Here is a 25,835-nt window from a genome sequence, read left to right as displayed (position 1 = left end):
CACCTTCTCGAGGGCCGCAGATTCGGCATTCAGGACTGGATCCTGGTGACCACGGATGCAAGCCTCCGAGGGTGGGGGGCAGTTACACAGGGAAGAAATTTCCAAGGTCTGTGGTCAAGTCAACAGACTTGCCTCCACATCAATATCCTGGAACTAAGGGCCATATACAACGCCCTAAGTCAAGCGGAGATCCTGCTTCGCGACCAACCGGTTCTGATCCAGTCAGACCGCAGGGGTTCATGTAGACCGCCAAGGCGGCACAAGGAGCAGGGTGGCGAGGGTAGAAGCCACCAGAATTCTTCGCTGGGCGGAGAATCAAGTAAGCGCACTGTCGGCAGTGTTCATTCCGGGAGTGGACAACTGGGAAGCAGACTTCCTCAGCAGGCACGACCTCCACCCGGGAAAGTGGGGACTTCATCAGGAAGTCTTCACGCAGTTTGCAAATTGATGGGAACTGCCTCAGGTGGACTAGATGGCGTCCCACCTCAATAAAAAGCTAAAAAAGGTTTTACGCCGGGTCAAGGGACACTCAGGTGATAGCTGTGGTCGCACTAGTAACACCGTGGGTGTTCCAGTCGGTCTATGTATTCCCTCCTCTTCCTCTCATACCCAAGGGCTGAGAATTGTAATAAAAGGAGGAGTGAGAACAATTTTCTTTGCTCCGAATTGGCCAAGAAGGACTCTGTACCCGGAGCTGCAAGAAATCCTCTCAGAAGACTCAGGGCTTCTGCCTCTCAGACAGTACATGTTGCAACAGGGGCCCTGTCTGTTCCAAGACTTACCGCGGCTGCATTTGACGGCATGGCGGTTGAACGCCGGATCATAGCGGAAAAGGGCATTCCGGATGCAGTTATTCCTACGCTGATAAAGGCTAGGAAAGACGTGACAGCAAGACTTTTTCACTGCATATAGCGAAAATAGGTTGCTTGGTGTGAGGCCGGGAAGGCCCTACAAAGGAATTCCAGCGGGGTCGATTCCTGCACTTCCTACAGTCAGGAGTGACTATGGGCCTAAAATTAGGATCCATAAAGGTCAAGATTTCGGCCCTATCCATTTTCTCTCAAAAAGAACTGGCTTCACTGCCTGCAGTTCAGACGTTGTTCCGGGGGTGCTGCATATTCAGCCTCCTTTTGGGCCACCGGTGGCACCTTGGGATCTTAACGTTGTGTTGGATTTCCTGAAATCCCACTGGTTTGAGCCACTTAAGACCGTGGAGCTAAAATATCTCACGTGGAAAGTGGTCATGCTATTGGCCTTAGCTTCGGCTAGGCGTGTGTCAGAATTGGCGGTTTTGTCATGTAAAAGCCCTTATCTGATCTTCCATATGGGCAGGGCAGAATTGAGGACTCGTCCCCAGTTTCTCCCCAAAGTGGTATCAGCTTTTCATCTGAACCAACCTATCGTGGTGCCTGCGGCTACGAATGAGTTGGAGGCTTCCAAGTTGTTGGATGTAGTCAGGGCCCTAAAAATTTATGTTTCCAGGACAGCTGGAGTCAGGAAGACTGACTCGCTTTTTATCCTGTATGCGCCCAACAAGTTGGGTGCACCTGCTTCTAAGCAGACTATTGCTCGCTGGATCTGTAGTACGATTCAGCTTGCACATTCTGCGGCTGGACTGCCGCATCCTAAATCAGTAAAAGCCCATTCCACGAGGAAAGTGGGCTCTTCTTGGGTGGCTGCCCGAGGGGTCTCGGCTCTTCAACTTTGCCGAGCTGCTACTTGGTCAGGGGCAAACACGTTTGCTAAATTCTACAAATTTGATACCCTGGCTGAGGAGGACCTGGAGTTCTCTCATTCGGTGCTGCAGAGTCATCCGCACTCTCCCGCCCGTTTGGGAGCTTTGGTATAATCCCCATGGTCCTTACGGAGTCCCCAGCATCCACTTAGGACGTTAGAGAAAATAAGAATTTACTCACCGGTAATTCTATTTCTCATAGTCCGTAGTGGATGCTGGGCGCCCATCCCAAGTGCGGATTGTCTGCAATACTTGTATATAGTTATTGCTTAACTAAAGGGTTATTGTTGAGCTATCTGTTGAGAGGCTCAGTTGTTATCATGCTGTTAACTGGGTATTGTATCACGAGTTATACGGTGTGATTGGTGTGGCTGGTATGAGTCTTACCCGGGATTCAAAATCCTTCCTAATTGTGTCAGCTCTTCCGGGCACAGTATCCTAACTGAGGTCTGGAGGAGGGTCTTAGTGGGAGGAGCCAGTGCACACCAGTAGTCTAAAAGCTTTCTTTATAGTTGTGCCCAGTCTCCTGCGGAGCCGCTAATCCCCATGGTCCTTACGGAGTCCCCAGCATCCACTACGGACTATGAGAAATAGAATTACCGGTGAGTAAATTCTTATTTTTTCACAAACGTGGCTGGTCTGCAATTAAGCAGACCTTGGCCAGATGGATTAGAATGGTGATTGCACAAGATTATGCGCAGGCTGGGCTCCCAGCTCCTGCTGCTATCAAAGCCCAGTCTTCTCGGTCTGTTGGACCTTCTTGGGCGGCCGGCCGTGGCGCATCCGTAGAACAATTGTGCAAGGTGGCTATGTGGTCCTCGGTGTACACGTTCATCAGGTTCTATGCCTTTGATACTTCCGTCTCCCAGAATGCTTCCTTTGGACGCCGGGTTCTTGTGCCCGCTACAGTGCGTCCCCTCCCATGAGGAACTGCTTTAGGACATCCCCAATGTTATTCCCTGTGGAATACCAGTGTAACCCGCTGCAGAGAAGGAGATTTATGGTAGACTTACCATTGTTAAATCTCTTTCTGCGAGGTACACTGGATTCCACTGGGCGCCCACCCTGACTCAGCTTCTTTGGGTTTGTATGGCATTAGCAGCTGTTACCTTCTCTTGACGTGAGAATGTGGTTCTATGTGGCTAACATCTACCGTCTCTATTTTACCTGCTACTGCATTGGACTGGTTAACAAAACTGAGCTCCAGTGCCTGGAGGTGGGGCTATAGAGGAGGTGGTGCAGTGCATCCTGGGAACAGTCAAAGCTTTAGCCTGTTGGTGCCCCGGATCAAAATCCAACTCTACACCCTAATGTTATTCCCTGTGGAATCCAGTGTACCTTGCAGAAAGAGATTTAACCATGGTAAGTCTACCATAAATCTCCTTTTTGCTCTTAGCAATCAACATTATCAATTCTGGGCACTGCCCTTTCAGATATCCCAGGATGCTCCAGTACCTCTCCCTATAACCCTGCCCCCATTCTCAGGCAGGTCAGTTTTGTTAACAAGACCAAAGCGGAAGCTGAGAAGCTGACAGACCCAAATCTAACTCTCTCTGCACATGTTATATCTGCCACACCTGCAGTGCACATGGTTTTGCCCAACTGCTAACAAATTTTCTGCTGTGATCAACTCTGAATTAGCCCCATGATCTCTTTTAAGGCTACAGAAGATCTTGAGTATGTACTTGAGAACAGGACTTTCTCCGTCTTGTCATTTTTTTGGTTTTAGCGAACAACAGCTCCTCCCAGTTCAATCTATAAACTTCTCTGGATCGTTTCTTGCACATATTTCTACACGACTTTCCAGAGTGTCCGCTCTCATCTTACCAAGCTGGATAGCGGGTGCGCCAGTAGAGACAAAAAGTCCATAGTATAGCCAAAAAGTTTTTCAGGCACTCACCACCACAAAATAGAGAATTAGTAAATGTTTAATGCGGTAAATTAGTAACAATAAATGCAGGAATACATACAGTCGATGTTTTGAACCCCAAGGGACAGTCTTCAGGACATAGCAGCATAGAAGATGTGTAAGGCAAGCAGCCAGAAAGAGAACCTATACAGGCTTGCCATAATATCTCTTTAATACGGAACACCTGTGATTTACAGTTATTGTAACTGGCTAAATTCAAGCCTGCATTTTACCTGGATGTAGTCTGCCACAGAACCTATTATATTATGGTAAAAAAAATATTATATATAATAATCTCTATCTGATCAGTCATAACCATTATTGCAGCGTGACATTGCACATTATCCTTCTGAACAAGGCCACTGCTATCAGGGAATAACATTGCCTTGTAGGCAGGCCTAGTGACGGGGGGAGCGGGGGTTCAAAGCGGGGGGGACTCCTGTATGGGACCCTGACTGTCAGGGACACAAAGAGTAGGTCACAGCACTAAACAACGCTCTTAGCTTCAGCTTCCCACAAATTAGATAAAAAGACACAACAGGCTGCACGAACATCTCATCCCCCGATGAGAAACACATAATAAAATCCAACTGATGACATAACAGAATAAAACATGGACAAAAAGCAGAGAGGGATAAGTACAAGGAACTAGGCTTTCTATACATAAGGGCACATACCTTACTATGAATGAGGCAATCATGAAAATCAGAAGTGAGTAAAATATATTTGGACATTCAGGTCTAATCAATTGAGCATACGGTTCTTGTATACCTGGTCCAATCACTTATTGGGAAAACATCATAACATTTTTGTGTAAACGCTTCGTAAGGTTTCTCACAAAAGTATCATTACTAAACATCCAATTAAGAATAATTATAGGAAAACTTAGCCCCTGGACTATTTTTCCAATGTGTCACATTTAAATCCGATAACATAATTGATTTTAAACTGCAGGCCCAATTGGGCTTATTAATAATTCATCCATAAAATAGCGTTACAGCATAATAAACAATAAGAGAGCTGGTGATGGTAATAAAGGTATAAGGATTTCTTACCTCCTGGCAATTCAATATGAGCTTTCCTATAGATCCAAGTATCTGAAGTGTTTGTGTAAGTATACTTTACCTCCTTTTATTAAGGCCAGCATGATTACATCACTCCCCCCCCCCACCTATCATTGGTGCTGGAAACTAAGAATAGAAACATGGCCATATATTATAGACACAAACTTAAAAAATTAATAGGATATGGATGTAATGTATTTTACAAAAAAAGCCCCACTTGGGGCCTGAGATATAATACTACAACGGAGTTAAACCTTAATTAGTAAAATGCCCCATAATGCCTAGCGGTCACCCATAATGCCGTGGTGCGTCTGGTGTAATTAGATGGACAGTGTGATTCGTCCAATCATCAGGAGGGGCGGGCGGCCGCAACTCCTTCTAGAGTCTGATTCCCGGCACCCGATTGGTAATGGCGCTGGGAGAACAGCTCCCGGTCACCTGGTGTAAACACGCCCCTCCTGATGATTGGGCGAATTGCACTGTCCATCTATTTATACCAGCTGCACCGAGGCATAAATGGTCCAATTTAATTGTTTTTCCCCGCAGTTACAGCTAAGAGGTGCAAAACAGAGCAATTCAATTGCTGCTCCATTTAGACGTCAGGTAGCCGCAGGGATGGTATAAAATACTGTATCCCCGCGGGTACTGGGTGAAGGCTGTAGCTGCGGGGAAAACAATTGAATTGGACTCTTGGAGTTATTTAATTACCTCTTTTTAATGGTGTACAGGGCAACTGGAAAAAGCAGATGAGAGAATTTGTTTTTTTGGAATAACTATCTGATTGGAGTCTTCGCTCATCTCTGGGGAAAATGGGGCAAAGAAGAAAAAATTGGTGGAATAAAAAATGAGTATTGAACTTGAAGAAAAATATTATTAAAACGAAAGAGCAATGCAGGGGAGGGGTTTGTCCCCAGCAATGGGTATTTTGGTGCTAGCTGTAAGCAAATTTTACAATTTTCTATGTTACAGAAGTCCCATGACAGAAGCACCAAAACTTACCTCTGATCGAGGACAACGTTGCTGGTAGACGCATTCTCTACTCTGATTCGTGGCAAGCGTCCAACACCGGTGAATTGATAGAGGCCAATTCACTTGATTCAAGGTTAAGAACAGGTACAACTATGCGGACCCATAAACATTTGTACATACACAACGTGGGAGTGTAGGGATGAGCAAAGTGGAGAAATAAGAAACTGACTAATAACCTGTCCTCACGTAGTCTAATTTATTTCTTTGGCACCAAAAATGGGCGAAAGTGATGCAATTATATCGGGAAAATCTGATTTTGGGCAACCAGAAGTCAACTATCAGTTGTAACATGCTTTTAAGTGTTGGTATCTATATACTGGCACCCGCCATCCCGGCGGTCAGAATCCTGACCGCGGAATGCCGGCAGCGGGGCGAGCGTAAAAGAGCCCTTTGCGGGCTTGCCACACTGTGGGCATCACGTTATTTATTCTCCCTCCCAAGTGTGTCGTGGACACCTCAAGAGGGAATATAGGTGTCGGGATCCCAGCACCAGTATGCTGAGCGCCAGGATCCTGACAACCGGGTTATTGAATGCAGCCCGTTTTGAAATGGTTGTATTCACCTCTAGTGGCTGCGAACTGAAATGCTACTCGGACAGAGCAACAATTGAATTGCTCTGTTGGGCGCCATCTAGCTGGCTATTGGCACAATAAACAATTGAATTCTCCCCAGCCGCACACAGATATGCAAGTGTCATATATCAAAGTAATTGTCAGTCTCCTTGTGCGTCCTAGGCACTTTACATTGCAACAATACAAATAAGATGCTCTATGATAGAAGATTCTCCCAAGATCTGGTGTGCTAAGAGAGGCTTCTTAGCATAGATATACAGTAGGAGGACAGAAAGACCCAATACCCGTGCATTGGTGTAACTCATGTTGAACATGTTTTCCCATTATGTTATTTAAGAACTTGCTTGCCATCCTTCTGCTGTACTGCAGATGTATCCACATACACTTATCCTCAAGTCACGCCAAGTAGCCCCATTTATTGCTCCACAAACTTTTCTGCTTAGCCAAGCCACAAAACTAATCCTAAGTACAGTACCTAGTACGCTGGGGCAGATGTATTAACCTGGAGAAGGCATAAGGAAGTGCTAAACGACTAATAAGTGCAAGGTGATAAATGCACCGGCCAGTCGGCTCCTAACTGTCAATTTGTATATATGAGCTCATTGGCTGGCGCGTTTATCACCTTGCAGTTATAACTGGTTTATCACTTCCTTATGCCTTCTCCAGGTTAATACATCTGCCCCACTATTTGCAAAGTTGCGGTAAAGGCATTAGGCAGGTCCAATCCTTGTGAACCTCGCATAATTATGCTTAATCTTTGACTTTATTCCAACGTTTTTGCTCCAAAAACCTTAGTAAACTAAGACACAAAACTGAGGAAAAAGTAGAAAAACTGAGGATTGGCCGCAGCATTGTGCATGGTACTAGGCTTCTCGTGCTACTTGGCGGAAGAGGGATAGCTGTATCAGGACACATCTGTACAGGAATGTCTTTAATAGCTATTTATAACCTGCTCTATTTGTTTGATTTACAGCAACAGGTGTGCGAGTTTGTTTTAGGTCTCACGCGTTGTAATGACTTATACTGATTTCTGTGATGGATTTTACGAACTCTCTCCAGAGTCCTACTTTTCAGTGTAACACGGGAGATGTGCTACCTTTCTGCCAGAGTTGTGTTTCTGTACCTGTTGCTCATACTGTAGTGTCGCATTGTGTGACCTTCACAACCATCCCTTGCCAGAGTTCAGCCATAACGGAATTCCCACAACGACAAACACCCGTGCGTAGATCTGCAGGTGAGTGCATTCTAGGTCTGCCAGAGTATTTTGCGTTGATGATGATGATAATAATATGATGATGATGATTTCCTTTTTCTCTATCGTCCTAAGTGGATGCTGGGGTTCCTGAAAGGACCATGGGGAATAGCGGCTCCGCAGGAGACAGGGCACAAAAAAGTAAAGCTTTACTAGGTCAGGTGGTGTGCACTGGCTCCTCCCCCTATGACCCTCCTCCAGACTCCAGTTAGATTTTGTGCCCGAACGAGAAGGGTGCAATCTAGGTGGCTCTCCTAAAGAGCTGCTTAGAGAAAGTTTAGTTTAGGTTTTTTTCTTTACAGTGAGTCCTGCTGGCAACAGGATCACTGCAACGTGGGACTTAGGGGGAAAGTAGTAAACTCACCTGCATGCAGAGTGGATTTGCTGCTTGGCTACTGGACACCATTAGCTCCAGAGGGATCGAACACAGGCCCAGCCGTGGAGTCCGGTCCCGGAGCCGCGCCGCCGACCCCCTTGCAGATGCTGAAGCGTGAAGAGGTCCGGAAACCGGCGGCTGAAGACTCCTCAGTCTTCATAAGGTAGCGCACAGCACTGCAGCTGTGCGCCATTTTCCTCTCAGCACACTTCACTGGGCAGTCACTGAGGGTGCAGAGCGCTGGGGGGGGGCGCTCTGAGAGGCAAATATAAACCTTATACAAGGCTAAAAATACCTCACATATAGCCCATAGGGGCTATATGGAGATATTTAACCCCTGCCTGACTGGAAAAATAGCGGGAGAAGAACCCGCCGAAAAAGGGGCGGGGCCTATCTCCTCAGCACACGGCGCCATTTTCTGTCACAGCTCCGCTGGTCAGAACGGCTCCCAGGTCTCTCCCCTGCACTGCACTACAGAAACAGGGTAAAACAGAGAGGGGGGGCACATTAATGGCTATATATATATATATATTAAAGCAGCTATAAGGGAGCACTTAATATAAGGATATCCCTTGTATATATAGCGCTTTGTGGTGTGTGCTGGCAGACTCTCCCTCTGTCTCCCCAAAAGGGCTAGTGGGTCCTGTCTTCATTAGAGCATTCCCTGTGAGTTTGCGGTGTGTGTCGGTACGTGGTGTCGACATGTATGAGGACGATATTGGTGTGGAGGCGGAGCAATTGCCAAATATGCAGATGTCACCCCCCAGGGGGTCGACACCAGAATGGATGCCTTTATTTGTGGAATTACGTGATGGTTTATCTTCCCTTAAACAGTCAGTTGAGGACATGAGGCGGCCGGACAATCAATTAATGCCTGTCCAGGCGCCTCAAACACCGTCAGGGGCTGTAAAACGCCCTTTGCCTCAGTCGGTCGACACAGACCCAGACACGGGCACTGATTCCAGTGACGACGGTAGAAATTCAAACGTATTTTCCAGTAGGGCCACACGTTATATGATTTTGGCAATGAAGGAGACGTTACATTTAGCTGATACTACAGATACCGTAAAACAGGGTATTATGTATGGTGTGAAAAAACTACAAACAGTTTTTCCTGAATCAGAAGAATTAAATGACGTGTGTGATGAAGCGTGGGTTGCTCCTGATAAAAAGTTGATAATTTCAAAAAAGTTATTGGCATTATACCCTTTCCCGCCAGAGGTTAGGGCGCGCTGGGAAACACCCCCTAAGGTGGACAAGGCGCTCACACGCTTATCCAAACAAGTGGCGTTACCCTCTCCTGAGACGGCCGCACTTAAGGATCCATCAGATAGAAAGATGGAAGTTATTCAAAAGAATATATACACACATGCAGGTGTTATACTACGACCAGCTATAGCAACTGCCTGGATGTGCAGTGCTGGAGTAGTTTGGTCAGAATCCCTGATTGAAAATATTGATACCCTAGATAGGGACAATGTTTTACTGTCGTTAGAACAAATAAAGGATGCATTTATCTATATGCGTGATGCACAGAGGGATATTTGCACACTGGCATCTCGGGTGAGTGCTATGTCCATTTCAGCCAGAAGAGCCTTATGGACACGACAGTGGACAGGCGATGCGGATTCAAAACGTCACATGGAGGTTTTGCCGTATAAAGGGGAGGAGTTATTTGGAGTTGGTCTATCAGACTTGGTGGCCACGGCTACTGCCGGGAAATCCACTTTTTTACCTCAAGTCACTCCCCAACAGAGAAAGGCACCGACCTTTCAACCGCAGCCTTTTCGCTCCTACAAAAATAAGAGAGCAAAGGGCTTGTCGTACCTGCCACGAGGCAGAGGAAGAGGGAAGAGACACCAACAGGCAGCTCCTTCCCAGGAACAGAAGCCCTCCCCGGCTCCTGCAAAAACCTCAGCATGACGCTGGGGCCTCTCAAGCGGACTCGGGGACAGTGGGGGGCCGTCTCAAAAATTACAGCGCGCAGTGGGCTCACTCGCAGGTAGACCCCTGGATCCTGCAGATAATATCTCAGGGGTACAGGTTGGAATTAGAGACGGATCCTCCTCATCGTTTCCTGAAGTCTGCCTTACCAACCGTCTCTTCCGAAAGGGAGAGGGTGTTGGAAGCCATTCACAAGCTGTACGCTCAGCAGGTGATAGTCAAAGTACCCCTATTACAACAAGGAAAGGGGTATTATTCCACTCTATTTGTGGTACCGAAGCCGGATGGCTCGGTAAGGCCTATTCTAAATCTGAAGTCCTTGAACCTCTACATAAAAAAGTTCAAGTTCAAGATGGAGTCACTCAGAGCAGTGATAGCGAACCTGGAAGAAGGGGACTTTATGGTATCCTTGGACATCAAGGATGCGTATCTACACGTTCCGATTTACCCCGCACACCAGGGGTACCTCAGGTTCATTGTTCAAAACTGTCACTATTAGTTTCAGACGCTGCCGTTCGGATTGTCCACGGCGCCTCGGGTCTTTACCAAGGTAATGGCCGAGATGATGATTCTTCTTCGAAGAAAAGGCGTATTAGTTATCCCATACTTGGACGATCTCCTAATAAGGGCAAGGTCCAGAGAACAGCTGGAGACAGCTTTAGCACTATCTCAAGAGGTGCTAAGACAACACGGGTGGATTCTGAATATTCCAAAATCCCATTTAATCCCGACAACTCGTCTGCTGTTCCTAGGAATGATTCTGGACACGGTTCAGAAAAAGGTTTTCCTTCCAGAGGAAAAAGCCAAGGAGTTATCCGATCTGGTCAGGAACCTCCTAAAACCAGGAAAAGTGTCAGTACATCAATGCACAAGAGTCCTGGGAAAAATGGTGGCTTCTTACGAAGCAATTCCATTCGGCAGATTCCATGCAAGAATATTCCAAAGGGATCTGTTGGACAAATGGTCAGGGTCGCATCTGCAGATGCACCTGCGAATAACCCTGTCACCAAAGACAAGGGTGTCACTTCTGTGGTGGTTGCAGAAGGCTCACCTATTAGAAGGCCGCAGATTCGGCATTCAGGATTGGATCCTGGTGACCACGGACGCCAGCCTGAGAGGCTGGGGAGCAGTCACACAAGGAAGAAACTTCCAGGGAGTGTGGTCGAGCCTGGAAAAGTCTCTTCACATAAACATTCTGGAACTAAGAGCAATCTACAATGCTCTAAGCCAGGCGGAACTTCTCCTGCAAGGAAAGCCGGTGTTGATTCAGTCGGACAACATCACGGCGGTCGCCCATGTAAACAGGCAGGGCGGCACAAGAAGCAGGAGTGCAATGGCAGAAGCTGCCAAGATTCTTCGCTGGGCGGAGAATCACGTGATAGCACTGTCAGCAGTGTTCATCCCGGGCGTGGACAACTGGGAAGCAGACTTCCTCAGCAGACACGATCTTCATCCGGGAGAGTGGGGTCTACATCCAGAAGTCTTCAACATGTTAATAGACCGTTGGGAAAGACCAATTGTAGACATGATGGCGTCTCGCCTCAACAAGAAACTGGACAAATATTGCGCCAGGTCAAGAGATCCACAGGCAATAGCTGTGGACGCACTGGTAACTCCTTGGGTGTACCAGTCAGTGTATGTGTTTCCTCCTCTGCCGCTCATACCAAAGGTATTGAAGATCATACGGCAAAGAAGAGTAAGAACAATACTAGTGGTTCCGGATTGGCCGAGAAGGACTTGGTATCCGGAACTTCAAGAGATGCTCACGGACGAACCGTGGCCTCTACCTCTGAGAAGGGACCTGCTACAGCAGGGTCCCTGTCTTTTTCAAGACTTACCGCGGCTGCGTTTGACGGCATGGCGGTTGAACGCCAGATCCTAAAAGGGAAAGGCATTCCAGAAGAAGTCATTCCTACCTTGATTAAGGCACGGAAGGAAGTCACCGTGAAACATTATCACCGCATTTGGCGAAAATATGTAGCGTGGTGCGAGGATCGGAGGGTTCCGACGGAGGAATTCCAACTGGGTCGTTTCCTACATTTCCTGCAATCAGGATTATCTATGGGTCTCAAATTGGGATCCATTAAGGTTCAAATTTCGGCCCTGTCAATATTCTTCCAAAAAGAATTGGCCTCTGTCCCTGAGGTCCAGACTTTTGTCAAGGGAGTACTGCATATACAGCCTCCTGTGGTGCCTCCGGTGGCACCGTGGGATCTAAATGTAGTTTTAGATTTCCTCAAATCCCATTGGTTTGAACCATTGAAAAAGGTGGATTTGAAATATCTCACATTGAAAGTGACTATGTTACTAGCCCTGGCCTCTGCCAGGAGAGTATCTGAATTGGCGGCTTTATCTTATAAAAGTCCTTATCTAATCTTCCATTCGGATAGGGCAGAACTGCGGACTCGTCCGCATTTTCTCCCTAAAGTGGTATCAGCATTTCATCTGAACCAACCTATTGTGGTGCCTGCGGCCACTAGCGACTTGGAGGACTCCAAGTTGTTGGACGTTGTCAGAGCCTTAAAAATATACATTGCAAGGACGGCTGGAGTCAGAAAATCTGACTCGCTGTTTATATTGTATGCACCCAACAAGTTGGGCGCACCTGCTTCTAAGCAGTCGATTGCTCGTTGGATTTGTAACACAATTCAACTTGCACATTCTGTGGCAGGCCTGCCACAGCCCAAAAACTGTAAAAGCCCACTCCACAAGGAAGGTGGGCTCATCTTGGGCGGCTGCCCGAGGGGTCTCGGCATTACAACTCTGCCGAGCAGCTACGTGGTCGGGGGAGAACACGTTTGTAAAATTTTACAAATTTGATACCCTGGCAAAGGAGGACCTGGAGTTCTCTCATTCGGTGCTGCAGAGTCATCCGCACTCTCCCGCCCGTTTGGGAGCTTTGGTATAATCCCCATGGTCCTTTCAGGAACCCCAGCATCCACTTAGGACGATAGAGAAAATAAGAATTTACTTACCGATAATTCTATTTCTCGGAGTCCGTAGTGGATGCTGGGCGCCCATCCCAAGTGCGGATTATCTGCAATACTTGTACATAGTTATTGTTAACTAATTCGGGTTATTGTTAAGGAGCCATCTTTAAGAGGCCCTTTCTGTTGTCATACTGTTAACTGGGTTTAGATCACAAGTTGTACGGTGTGATTGGTGTGGCTGGTATGAGTCTTACCCGGGATTCAAAATGCCTCCCTTATTGTGTATGCTCGTCCGGGCACAGTACCTAACTGGAGTCTGGAGGAGGGTCATAGGGGGAGGAGCCAGTGCACACCACCTGACCTAGTAAAGCTTTACTTTTTTGTGCCCTGTCTCCTGCGGAGCCGCTATTCCCCATGGTCCTTTCAGGAACCCCAGCATCCACTACGGACTCCGAGAAATAGAATTATCGGTAAGTAAATTCTTATTTTTCTCTAGCATCCATAAGGGATATTGTGGGAAACTAGTGCGTTGGGGGTATAGACGGGGTCCAAATGAGCCAGTGCACTTTAAATTTCTTCAACTGGGTCTGCTGGCTCCTCCCCTCTATGCCCCCTCCCACAGGTAGTTTAGAAAATAATGCCCATCTCTGCAGCTCCAGAGAGTTTTCGTCAATTTAATTTAAAACTTTTAGTTTTTTCGGTATGCTGTCTGGGCAACAGCATACCTGCGCCGTGGGAGTTAGGGGGGGGACAGTCACCGGCCTTGCGAGGTGCAGAGCCGCTTCCCCGCTGCAGGACCACAGTCCTGAGGGGCTGTTTGTTCAGTGGGGCACTGCGCCTTGGCTGTCACAGCTGCAGCACGCTGCACACTCCTAATGCTGCCTGAAGGTGACATTGGTGGGGAGTACAGGTCCCTGGTTCAGAGTGCAGCTGACCATGGACGTGGCATACGGAACCCTCCCTTACACACATGGGGGGTCCTGCGAAGATCCCCCATGTGTACACTGGCACAAAACTGCTTAATTAAGCAGTTGTGTGAGGTTTTAAGTCTGTTTGGAGACTCTGCCAGTATAAATAAGATGTACAGCTCCGGCTCCATTGGAGGGGGCGGAGCTTCCTCAGAGCGGGACCAGCAGCGTTTTGGTGCCTTCCTCTGCTTACAGCAGCCATCAACAGCACACACTTAGCGCTTCCTGCCTCACAGACACGCTGGAAACTGGTACAGAGCGTAGCTAAGGGGAGAGCCGCTTGTGTACACTATTCTGAGCCTAATTAGGACTGCATTTAGTAGTATTTACTATGATTTACAGAGCTGACAGTTTCTCTGGGGCTGTGCAGCTCAAGGTGTGCTGGTATCCCCTCTCTGTGTCTCCTCACATACAGTAGGGCAGGCTTGCAGTATATGTCACACCAGATTCTCTCCATTATCTAATGACTGTTTCCTGTGAGCAATGCAGTCAATATTCACAAATTAGTGAAGAGGTTGGGGGAGAGGGTCCCACTGGTTAGGGTCTCTTTTTTTTTTTTTTTTTAAACATTAAATTTTTATTGAAGATTTTTCACACAGAAATGGGGAACAGAAAAAAGAGATAAAGGGAAACATAGGCGCAGTCCGGAATGGTTACCATAATCAAAGCACTATTAACGCACAGTTGGATGAATATACAATTGGTTACATTGGGCGTTCAGAAACAAGAAAAAAAAAACACAAAAAAGAGGCATAGCACAAACCAAATAAAACAAAACAAAACAAAAAAAAATTGTCTGATATCACAACATTCTTAAAGAAGTCAGTCTAGGTGGGGTGAAGCACAATTGGAGAGCTATAGACTGTTAGCCTACCTACTCTCCCCCTATAGTCGGACCAACCTAACCATTTCAGGTGAATAGAATTAGCTGAGGAAGAATATTTAGCTTCCGCTGTTTCAAAAATGTAATGTTTGTGAATCTTATTTTGAATAGACGCTAGGGCAGGAAGATTCTCAGATTTCCACACTTGGGCTATAGCAGCTTTAGTAGCTATCAAGATATGCCCCAAGATGTAGCAATCACCTGCGGAGAGGTGGTTTACGTACAAATGAAAATAAGATTTTACTCACCGGTAAATCTATTTCTCTATCGTCCTAGTGGATGCTTGGGTTCCTGAAAGGACCATGGGGAATAGCGGCTCCGCAGGAGACAGGGCACAAAAAGTAAAGCTTTTTCCGATCAGGTGGTGTGCACTGGCTCCTCCCCCTATGACCCTCCTCCAGACTCCAGTTAGATTTTTGTGCCCGGCCGAGAAGGGTGCAATCTAGGTGGCTCTCCTAAAGAGCTGCTTAGAAAAAGTTTAGCTAGGTTTTTTATTTTACAGTGATTCCTGCTGGCAACAGGATCACTGCAGCGAGGGACTGAGGGGAGAAGGAGTCAACTCACCTGCGTGCAGGATGGATTGGCTTCTTGGCTACTGGACATCAAGCTCCAGAGGGACGATCACGGGTACAGCCTGGATGGTCACCGGAGCCACGCCGCCGGCCCCCTTGCAGATGCTGAAGACAGAAGAGGTCCAGAATCGGCGGCTGAAGACTCCTGCAGTCTTCAAAAGGTAGCGCACAGCACTGCAGCTGTGCGCCATTTTCCTCTCAGCACACTTCACACGGCAGTCACTGAGGGTGCAGGGCGCTGGGAGGGGGGCGCCCTGGGAGGCAAAATGATTACCTATAAAGGCTAAAAATACCTCACATATAGCCCTAGAGGCTATATGGAGATATTTAACCCCTGCCTAATTTTTCTAAATAGCGGGAGACGAGCCCGCCAGAAAAGGGGCGGGGCCTATCTCCTCAGCACACGGCGCCATTTCCTCTCACAGCTCCGCTGGTCAGGACGGCTCCCAAGTCTCTCCCCTGCACTGCACTACAGAAACAGGGTAAAACAGAGAGGGGGGGGCACATTTATGGCGAAAATTTGATATAACAAAGCAGCTATAAGGGAGCACTTATTATAAGGCTATCCCTGATATATATATAGCGCTTTTGGTGTGTGCTGGCAAACTCTCCCTCTGTCTCCCCAAAGGGCTAGTGGGTCCTGTCTTCGTTAGGAGCATTCCCTGTGTGTCTGCTGTGTGTCGGTACGTGTGTGTCGACATGTATGAGGACGATATTGGTGTGGAGGCGGAGCAATTGCCAAATATGAGGATGTCACCCCCTAGGGAGTCGACACCGGAATGGATGCCTTTATTTATGGAACTACGGGATAGTGTCAACACGCTAAAGCAGTCGTTTGACGACATGAGGCGGCCGGACAATCAATTAGTGCCTGTCCAGGCGACTCAAACACCGTCAGGGGCTGTGAAACGCCCTTTGCCTCAGTCGGTCGACACAGACCCAGACACAGGCGATGACTCCAGTGGTGACGGTGACGAATCAACCGTATTTTCCAGTAGGGCCACACGTTATATGATTTTGGCAATGAAGGAGGCGTTACATTTAGCTGATACTACAGGTACCACTAAACAGGGTATTATGTGGGGTATGAAAAAACTACCTATAGTTTTTCCTGAATCAGAAGAATTAAATGACGTGTGTAATGAAGCGTGGGTTGCCCCTGATAAAAAGCTGATAATTTCAAAGAAATTATTGGCATTATACCCTTTCCCACCAGAGGTTAGGGAGCGCTGGGAAACACCTCCTAGGGTGGACAAGGCGCTAACACGCTTATCTAAACAAGTGGCGTTACCCTCTCCTGAGACGGCCGCACTTAAAGATCCATCAGATAGGAGGATGGAAAATATCCAAAAAAGTATATACACACATGCAGGTGTTATACTACGACCAGCTGTAGCGACTGCCTGGATGGGCAGTGCTGGGGTAGTTTGGTCAGAGTCCCTGATTGAAAATATTGATACCCTGGACAGGGACAATATTTTACTGTCGTTAGAACAAATAAAGGATGCATTTCTTTATATGCGTGATGCACAGAGGGATATCTGCACACTGGCATCACGGGTAAGTGCTATGTCCATTTCGGCCAGAAGAGCTTTATGGACGCGACAGTGGACAGGCGATGCGGATTCAAAACGGCATATGGAAGTTTTGCCGTATAAAGGGGAGGAGTTATTTGGAGTCGGTCTATCAGATTTGGTGGCCACGGCTACAGCCGGGAAATCCACCTTTCTACCTCAAGTCACTCCCCCACAGAAAAAGGCACCGACTTTTCAACCGCAGCCCTTTCGTTCCTTTAAAAATAAGAGAGCAAAGGGCTATTCATATCTGCCACGAGGCAAAGGTCGAGGGAAGAGACAGCAACACGCAGCTCCTTCCCAGGAACAGAAGCCCTCCCCGGCTTCTACAAAAGCCTCAGCATGACGCTGGGGCTTCTCAAGTGGACTCGGGGAAGGTGGGCGGTCGTCTCAAAAATTACAGCGCGCAGTGGGCTCACTCGCAGGTCGATCCCTGGATCCTGCAGATAATATCTCAAGGGTACAGGTTGGAATTAGAGACGGATCCACCTCGCCGTTTCCTGAAGTCTGCTTTACCAACGTCCCCCTCCGAAAGGGAGACGGTTTTGGAAGCCATTCACAAGCTGTACTCTCAGCAGGTGATAGTCAAGGTACCTCTTCTACAACAAGGGAAGGGGTATTATTCCACTCTTTTTGTGGTACCGAAGCCGGATGGCTCGGTAAGGCCTATTCTAAATCTGAAGTCCTTGAACCTGTACATAAAGAAGTTCAAGTTCAAAATGGAGTCACTCAGAGCAGTGATAGCGAACCTGGAAGAGGGGGACTTTATGGTATCCTTGGACATCAAGGATGCGTATCTCCACGTTCCAATTTACCCCTCACACCAGGGGTACCTCAGGTTCGTTGTACAAAACTGTCACTATCAGTTTCAGACGCTGCCGTTCGGATTGTCCACGGCACCTCGGATCTTTACAAAGGTAATGGCCGAGATGATGATTCTTCTTCGAAGAAAAGGCGTATTAATTATCCCATACTTGGACGATCTCCTAATAAGGGCGAGGTCCAGAGAACAGCTAGAGATGGGATTAGCACTGTCTCAAGAAGTGCTAAAACAGCACGGGTGGATTCTGAATATTCCAAAATCCCAGTTAATGCCGACAACTCGTCTGCTGTTCCTAGGGATGATTCTGGACACGGTTCAGAAAAAGGTTTTTCTCCCGGAGGAAAAAGCCAAGGAGTTATCCGAGCTTGTCAGGAACCTCCTAAAACCAGGAAAAGTGTCTGTACATCAATGCACAAGAGTCCTGGGAAAAATGGTGGCTTCTTACGAAGCAATTCCATTCGGCAGATTCCACGCAAGAATTTTCCAAAGGGATCTGTTGGACAAATGGTCAGGGTCGCATCTTCAGATGCACCTACGGATAACCCTGTCTCCAAGGACAAGGGTGTCTCTTCTGTGGTGGTTGCAGAGTCCTCATCTATTGGAGGGCCGCAGATTCGGCATACAGGATTGGATCCTGGTGACCACGGACGCCAGCCTGAGAGGCTGGGGAGCAGTCACACAAGGAAGAAACTTCCAGGGAGTATGGACGAGCCTGGAAACGTCTCTTCACATAAACATTCTGGAACTAAGAGCAATATACAATGCTCTAAGCCAGGCAGAACCTCTGCTTCAGGGAAAACCGGTGTTGATCCAGTCGGACAACATCACGGCAGTCGCCCATGTGAACAGACAGGGCGGCACAAGAAGCAGGAGTGCAATGGCAGAAGCTGCAAGGATTCTTCGCTGGGCAGAGAATCATGTGATAGCGCTGTCAGCAGTGTTCATCCCGGGAGTGGACAACTGGGAAGCAGACTTCCTCAGCAGACACGATCTTCACCCGGGAGAGTGGGGACTTCATCCAGAAGTCTTCCACATGCTGGTAACCCGTTGGGAAAGACCAATGGTGGACATGATGGCGTCTCGCCTCAACAAAAAACTGGACAGGTATTGCGCCAGGTCAAGAGATCCGCAGGCAATAGCTGTGGACGCGCTGGTAACGCCTTGGGTGTACCAGTCGGTGTATGTGTTTCCTCCTCTGCCTCTCATACCAAAAGTATTGAGAATTATACGGCAAAGAGGCGTAAGAACGATACTAGTGGTTCCGGATTGGCCAAGAAGGACTTGGTACCCGGAACTTCAAGAGATGATCACGGAAGATCCGTGGCCTCTACCTCTAAGGAGGGACTTGCTTCAGCAGGGTCCCTGTCTGTTTCAAGACTTACCGCGGCTGCGTTTGACGGCATGGCGGTTGAACGCCGGATCCTAATGGAAAAAGGCATGCCGGAAGAAGTCATTCCTACTTTGATTAAAGCAAGGAAAGAAGTAACCGTGCAACATTATCACCGAATTTGGCGAAAATATGTTGCGTGGTGCGAAGATCGGAGTGCTCCGACGGAGGAATTTCAACTGGGTCGATTCCTACATTTCCTGCAATCAGGATTGTCTATGGGTCTCAAATTGGGATCTATTAAGGTTCAAATTTCGACCCTGTCGATTTTCTTCCAAAAAGAATTGGCTTCAGTCCCTGAAGTCCAGACCTTTGTTAAGGGAGTGCTGCATATACAGCCTCCTGTGGTGCCTCCAGTGGCACCGTGGGATCTCAATGTAGTTTTGGATTTTCTAAAATCTCATTGGTTTGAACCACTAAATAAGGTGGATTTGAAATATCTCACTTGGAAAGTGACCATGCTTCTAGCCCTGGCTTCTGCCAGGAGAGTGTCAGAATTGGCAGCTTTATCTTACAAAAGCCCATATCTGATTTTCCATTCGGACAGGGCAGAACTGCGGACTCGTCCGCATTTTCTCCCTAAGGTGGTGTCAGCATTTCATCTGAACCAGCCTATTGTAGTGCCTGCGGCTACAAGTGACTTGGAGGACTCCAAGTTACTGGACGTTGTCAGAGCATTAAAAATATATATTGCAAGAACAGCTGGAGTCAGAAAATCTGACTCGTTGTTTATATTGTATGCACCCAACAAGATGGGTGCTCCTGCGTCTAAGCAGACGATTGCTCGTTGGATCTGTAGCGCAATCCAACTGGCACATTCTGTGGCAGGCCTGCCACAGCCTAAATCTGTAAAGGCCCACTCCACAAGGAAGGTGGGCTCATCTTGGGCGGCTGCCCGAGGGGTCTCGGCATTACAACTTTGCCGAGCAGCTACGTGGTCAGGGGAGAACACGTTTGTAAAATTTTACAAATTTGATACTCTGGCTAAGGAGGACCTGGAGTTCTCTCATTCGGTGCTGCAGAGTCATCCGCACTCTCCCGCCCGTTTGGGAGCTTTGGTATAATCCCCATGGTCCTTTCAGGAACCCCAGCATCCACTAGGACGATAGAGAAAATAAGATTTTACTTACCGATAAATCTATTTCTCGGAGTCCGTAGTGGATGCTGGGCGCCCATCCCAAGTGCGGATTATCTGCATAAATTGTACATAGTTATTGTTAACTTATTCGGGTTATTGTTGTAGGAAGCCATCTTTCAGAGGCTCCGCTGTTATCATACTGTTAACTGGGTTTAGATCACAAGTTGTACGGTGTGATTGGTGTGGCTGGTATGAGTCTTACCCGGGATTCAAAATCCTCCCTTATTGTGTACGCTCGTCCGGGCACAGTACCTAACTGGAGTCTGGAGGAGGGTCATAGGGGGAGGAGCCAGTGCACACCACCTGATCGGAAAAAGCTTTACTTTTTGTGCCCTGTCTCCTGCGGAGCCGCTATTCCCCATGGTCCTTTCAGGAACCCCAGCATCCACTACGGACTCCGAGAAATAGATTTATCGGTAAGTAAAATCTTATTTTCTCGTAGTCCGTAGTGGATGCTGGGAACTCCGTAAGGACCATGGGGAATAGCGACTCCGCAGGAGACTGGGCACAACTAAAGAAAGTTTTAGGACTACCTGGTGTGCACTGGCTCTTCCCTCTATGACCCTCCTCCAGATCTCAGTTAGGATACTGTGCCCGGAAGAGCTGACACAATAAGGAAAGGATTTGGAATCCCGGGTAAGACTCATACCAGCCACACCAATCACACCGTATAACTCGTGATATTATACCCAGTTAACAATATGAAATATATCTGAGCCTCACTAACAGATGGCTCATAACAATAACCCTTTAGTTAGGCAATAACTATATACAAGTATTGCAGACAATCCGCACTTGGGACGGGCGCCCAGCATCCACTACGGACTACGAGAAATAGATTTACCGGTGAGTAAAATCTTATTTTCTCTGACGTCCTAGTGGATGCTGGGAACTCCGTAAGGACCATGGGGATTATACCAAAGCTCCCAAACGGGCGGGAGAGTGCGGATGACTGCAGCACCGAATGAGCAAACTCAAGGTCCTCCTCAGCCAGGGTATCAAACTTGTAGACTTTTTGCAAAAATGTTTGAACCCGACCAAGTAACAGCTCAGCAAAGTTGTAAAGCCGAGACCCCTCGGGCAGCCGCCCAAAAAGAGCCCACTTTCCTCGTGGAATGGGCTTTTACAGATTTAGGGTGCGGCAGTCCAGCCGCAGAATGTGCAAGTTGAATCGTGCTACAGATCCAGCGAGCAATAGTCTGCTTAGAAGCAGGAGCACCCAGTTTGTTGGGTGCATACAGGATAAATAGCGAGTCAGTTTTCCTGACTCCAGCCGTCCTGGAAACATATATTTTCAGGGCCCTGACTACGTCCAGTAACTTGGAGTCCTCCAAGTCCCACGTAGCCGCAGGCACCACAATAGGTTGGTTCACATGAAAAGCTGATACCACCTTAGGAAGGAATTGGGAACGAGTCCTCAATTCCGCCCTATCCATATGAAAATCAGATAAGGGCTTTTGCATGACAAAACCGCCAATTCTGATACACGCCTGGCCGACGCCAAGGCCAACCGCATGACCACTTTCCACGTGAGGTATTTTAGCTCTACGGATTTAAGTGGCTCAACCCAATGCGACTTCAGGAAATCCCACACCACGTTGAGATCCCACGGTGCCACTAGAGGCACAAACGGGGGCTGAATATGCAGCACTCCCTTAACAAAAGTCTGAACTTCAGGCAGTGAAGCCAGTTCTTTTTGGAAGAAAATGTACAGAGCCGAAATCTGGACCTTAACGTAACCCAATTTTAGGCCCGTAGTCACTCCTGACTGTAGGAAGTGCAGAAATCGACCCAGTTGAAATTCCTCCGTTGGGGCCTTCCTGGCCTCACACCAAGCAACATATTTTTGCCATATGCGGTGATAATATTTTGCGATCACATCTTTCCTAGCCTTAATCAGCGTAGGAATGACTTCCTCCGGAATGCCTTTTTCCTTTAGGATCCGGTGTTCAACCGCCATGCCGTCAAACACAGCCGTGGTAAGTCTTGGAACAGGCAGGGCCCCTGCTGCAGCAGGTCCTGTCTGAGCGGCAGAGGCCATGGGTCCTCTGAGATCATTTCTTGAAGTTCTGGGTACCAAGCTCTTCTTCCACGAGTATAGTTCTTACTCCTCTCCTTCTTAGTATTCTCAATACCTTGGGTATGAGAGGCAAAGGAAGGAACACGTACACCGACTGGTACACCCACGGTGTTACCAGAGCGTCCACAGCTATCGCCTGAGGGTCCCTTGACCTGGCGCAATATCTTAGTAGGTTTTTGTTGAGGCGGGACGCCATCATGTCCACCTGTGGCCTTTCCCAATGGTGTACAATCATTTTGAAGACTTCTGGATGAAGTCTCCACTCTCCCGGGTGGAGGTCGTGCCTGCTGAGAAAGTCTGCTTCCCAGTTGTCCACTCCGGGAATGAACACTGCTGACAGTGCTAACACATGATTTTCCGCCCATCGGAAAATCCTTGTGGCTTCTGCCATCACCATCCTGCTTCTTGTGCCGCCCTGCTGGTTTACATGGGCGACCGCCGTGATGTTGTCTGACTGGATCAGCACCGGCTGGTGTTGAAGCAGGGGTCTAGCCTGATTTAGGGCATTGTGAATGGCCCTTAGTCCCAGAATATTTATGTGTAGGGAAGTCTCCTGACTTGACCATAGTCCTTGGAAGTTTCTTCCCTGTGTGATTGCCCCCCAGCCTCGAAGGCTGGCATCTGTGGTCACCAGGACCCAGTCCTGTATGCCGAATCTGCGGCCCTCTAGAAGATGAGCACTCTGCAGCCACCACAACAGCGACACCATGGCCCTTGGAGACAGGGTTATCAGCCGATGCATCTGAAGATGCGACCCGGACCACTTGTCCAACAGATCCCACTGGAAGATCCTTGCATGGAACCTACCGAATGGAATTTCTTCGTAAGAAGCTACCATCTTTCCCAGGACTCGCGTGCAGTGATGCACCGACACCTGTATTTGTATTAGGAGGTCTCTGACTAGAGATGACAACTCCTTGGCCTTCTCCTCCGGGAGAAACCCTTTTTCCTGTTCTGTGTCCAGAACCATACCCAGGAACAGTAGACGCGTCGTAGGAACCAGCTGCGACTTTGGACTATTCAGAATCCAGCCGTGCTGTTGTAGCACTTCCCGAGATAGTGCTACTCCGACGAACAACTGCTCCCTGGACCTCGCCTTTATAAGGAGATCGTCCAAGTACGGGATAATTATAACTCCCTTTTTTCGAAGGAGTATCATCATTTCGGCCATTACCTTGGTAAATACCCTCGGTGCCGGGGACAGACCAACGGCAACGTCTGGAATTGGTAATGACAGTCCTGTACCACAATTTTGAGGTACTCCTGGTGAGGAGGGTAAATGGGGACATGCAGGTAAGCATCCTTGTCCAGTGATACCATGTAATCCCCTTCGTCCAGGCTTGCAATAACCGCCCTGAGCTATTCCATTTTGAACTTGAACCTTCGTATATAAGTGTTCAAGGATTTCAATTTTAGAATGGGTCTCACCGAACCGTCTGGTTTCGGTACCACAAACATTGTGGAATAGTAACCCCGGCCTTGTTGAAGGAGGGGTACCGTGATTATCACCTGCTGGAAGTACAGCTTGTGAATTGCCGCCAGTACTACCTCTCCTCGAGGGCAGCAGGCAAGGCTGATTTGAGGTAACGGCGAGGGGGAGTCGCCCCGAAACTCCAGCTTGTATCCCTGTGATACTACTTGCAGAACCCAGGGATCCACCTGTGAGCGAGCCCACTGGTTGCTGAAGTTCCCGAGACGCGCCCCCACCGCACCTGGCTCCACCTGTGGAGCCCCAGCGTCATGCGGTGGACTCAGAGGAAGCGGGGGAAGATTTTTGATCCTGGGAACTGGCTGGCTGGTGCAGCTTTTTCCCTCTTCCCTTGTCTCTGTGCAGAAAGGAAGCGCCTTTAACCCGCTTGCTTTTCTGAAGCCGAAAGGACTGTACCTTATAATACGGTGCTTTCTTAGGCTGTGAGGAAACTTGAGGTAAATTTTTTTCCTTCCCAGGTGTTGCTGTGGATACGAGGTCCCAGAGACCATCCCCAAACAATTCCTCACCCTTATAAGGCAGAATCTTCATGTGCCTTCTAAAGTCAGCATCGCCTGTCCACTGCCGGGTCCCTAATACCCTCCTGGCAGAATGGACATTGCATTAATTCTGGATGCCAGCCGGCAAATATCCCTCTGTGCATCCCTCATATATAAGACGACATCTTTAATATGCTCTATGGTTAGCAAATAGTATCCCTGTCCTGACAGGGTAATAGACCACGCTGCAGCAGCACTATCCATGCTGAGGCAATTGCAGGTCTCAGTATAGTACCTGAGTGTGTATATACAGACTTCAGGATAGCCTCCTGCTTTTTATCAGCAGGCTCCTTCAAAGTGGCCGTATTCTAAGACGGCAGTGCCACCTTTTTTGACAAACGTGTGAGCGCCTTATCCACCCTAGGGGATATCTCCCTACGTGACCTATCCTCTGGCGGGAAAGGGTACGCCATCAGTAACTTTTTAGAAATTACCAGTTTCTTATCGGGGGAACCCACGCTTCTTCACACACTTCATTAAGTCATCTGATGGGGGAACAAAACACTGGCTGCTTTTTCTCCCCAAACATAAAACCCCTTTTTTGTGGTACTTGGGTTAATGTCAGAAATGTGTAACACATTTTTCATTGCCGAGATCATGTAACGGATGTACCTTGTGGATTATGTATATGTCTCAACCTCGTCGACACTGGAGTCAGACTCCGTGTCGACATCTGTGTCTGCCATCTGAGGTAGCGGGCGTTTTTGAGCCCCTGATGGCCTTTGAGACGCCTGGGCAGGCGCGGGCTGAGAAGCCGGCTGTCCCACAGCTGTTACGTCATCCAGCCTTTTATGTAAGGAGTTGACACTGTCGGTTAATACCTTCCACCTATCCATCCACTCAGGTGTCGGCGCCGCAGGGGGTGACATCATATTTATCGGCATCTGCTCCGCCTCCACATAAGCCTCCTCATCAAACATGTCGACACAGCCGTACTGACACACCGCACACACACAGGGAATGCTCTGACTGAGGACAGGACCCCACAAAGCCCTTTGGGGAGACAGAGAGAGAGTATGCCAGCACACACCAGAGCGCTTTATAATGCAGGGATTCATACTACCCACTGTGATTTTTTTCCCTTCTAGCTGCTATAATACACAGATTTGTGCCTAAATTTAGTGCCCCCTCTCTTTTTAACCCTTTGAGCTTGAAAACTACAGGGGACAGCCTGGGGAGCTGTCTTCCAGCTGCACTGTGAAGAGAAAATGGCGCCAGTGTGCTGAGGGAGATAGCCCCGCCCCTTTTTCGGCGGACTTTCTCCCGCTTTTTTATGGATCCTGGCAGGGGTATTTTTCACATATATAGCCTCTGGGACTATATATTGTGATTATTTTGCCAGCCAAGGTGTTAATATTGCTGCTCAGGGCGCCCCCCCCCCCCCCCCCCCCAGCGCCCTGCACCCATCAGTGACCGGAGTGTGAGGTGTGCATGAGGAGCAATGGCGCACAGCTGCAGTGCTGTGCGCTACCTTGTTGAAGACCGAAGTCTTCTGCCGCCGATTTTCAGGACCATCTTCATGCTTCTGGCTCTGTAAGGGGGACGGCGGCGCGGCTCTGGGACCGGACGAT

General features: G+C 48.3%; 1 protein-coding gene across 3 annotated transcripts in view; it reads left to right on the top strand.

Moving 5' to 3' along the window:
- RBM44 (RNA binding motif protein 44) overlaps positions 1-25,835 on the top strand; it is a 457,239-nt gene that overhangs the window by 44,810 nt on the left and 386,594 nt on the right. For all 3 annotated transcript variants that reach the window (XM_063933176.1, XM_063933175.1, XM_063933178.1), the window contains exons 2-3: positions 5,678-5,821; positions 7,283-7,543. In XM_063933176.1, the coding sequence (XP_063789246.1) occupies positions 7,345-7,543 (199 nt within the window). In that variant the 5' untranslated portion in view covers positions 5,678-5,821; positions 7,283-7,344. The remainder of the gene's footprint in view (positions 1-5,677; positions 5,822-7,282; positions 7,544-25,835) is intronic.

This window comes from Pseudophryne corroboree, chromosome 7 (assembly GCF_028390025.1).
Source record: "Pseudophryne corroboree isolate aPseCor3 chromosome 7, aPseCor3.hap2, whole genome shotgun sequence".
NCBI lineage: Eukaryota > Metazoa > Chordata > Amphibia > Anura > Myobatrachidae > Pseudophryne > Pseudophryne corroboree.
This window is presented reverse-complemented; position numbering and strand designations above follow the sequence as displayed.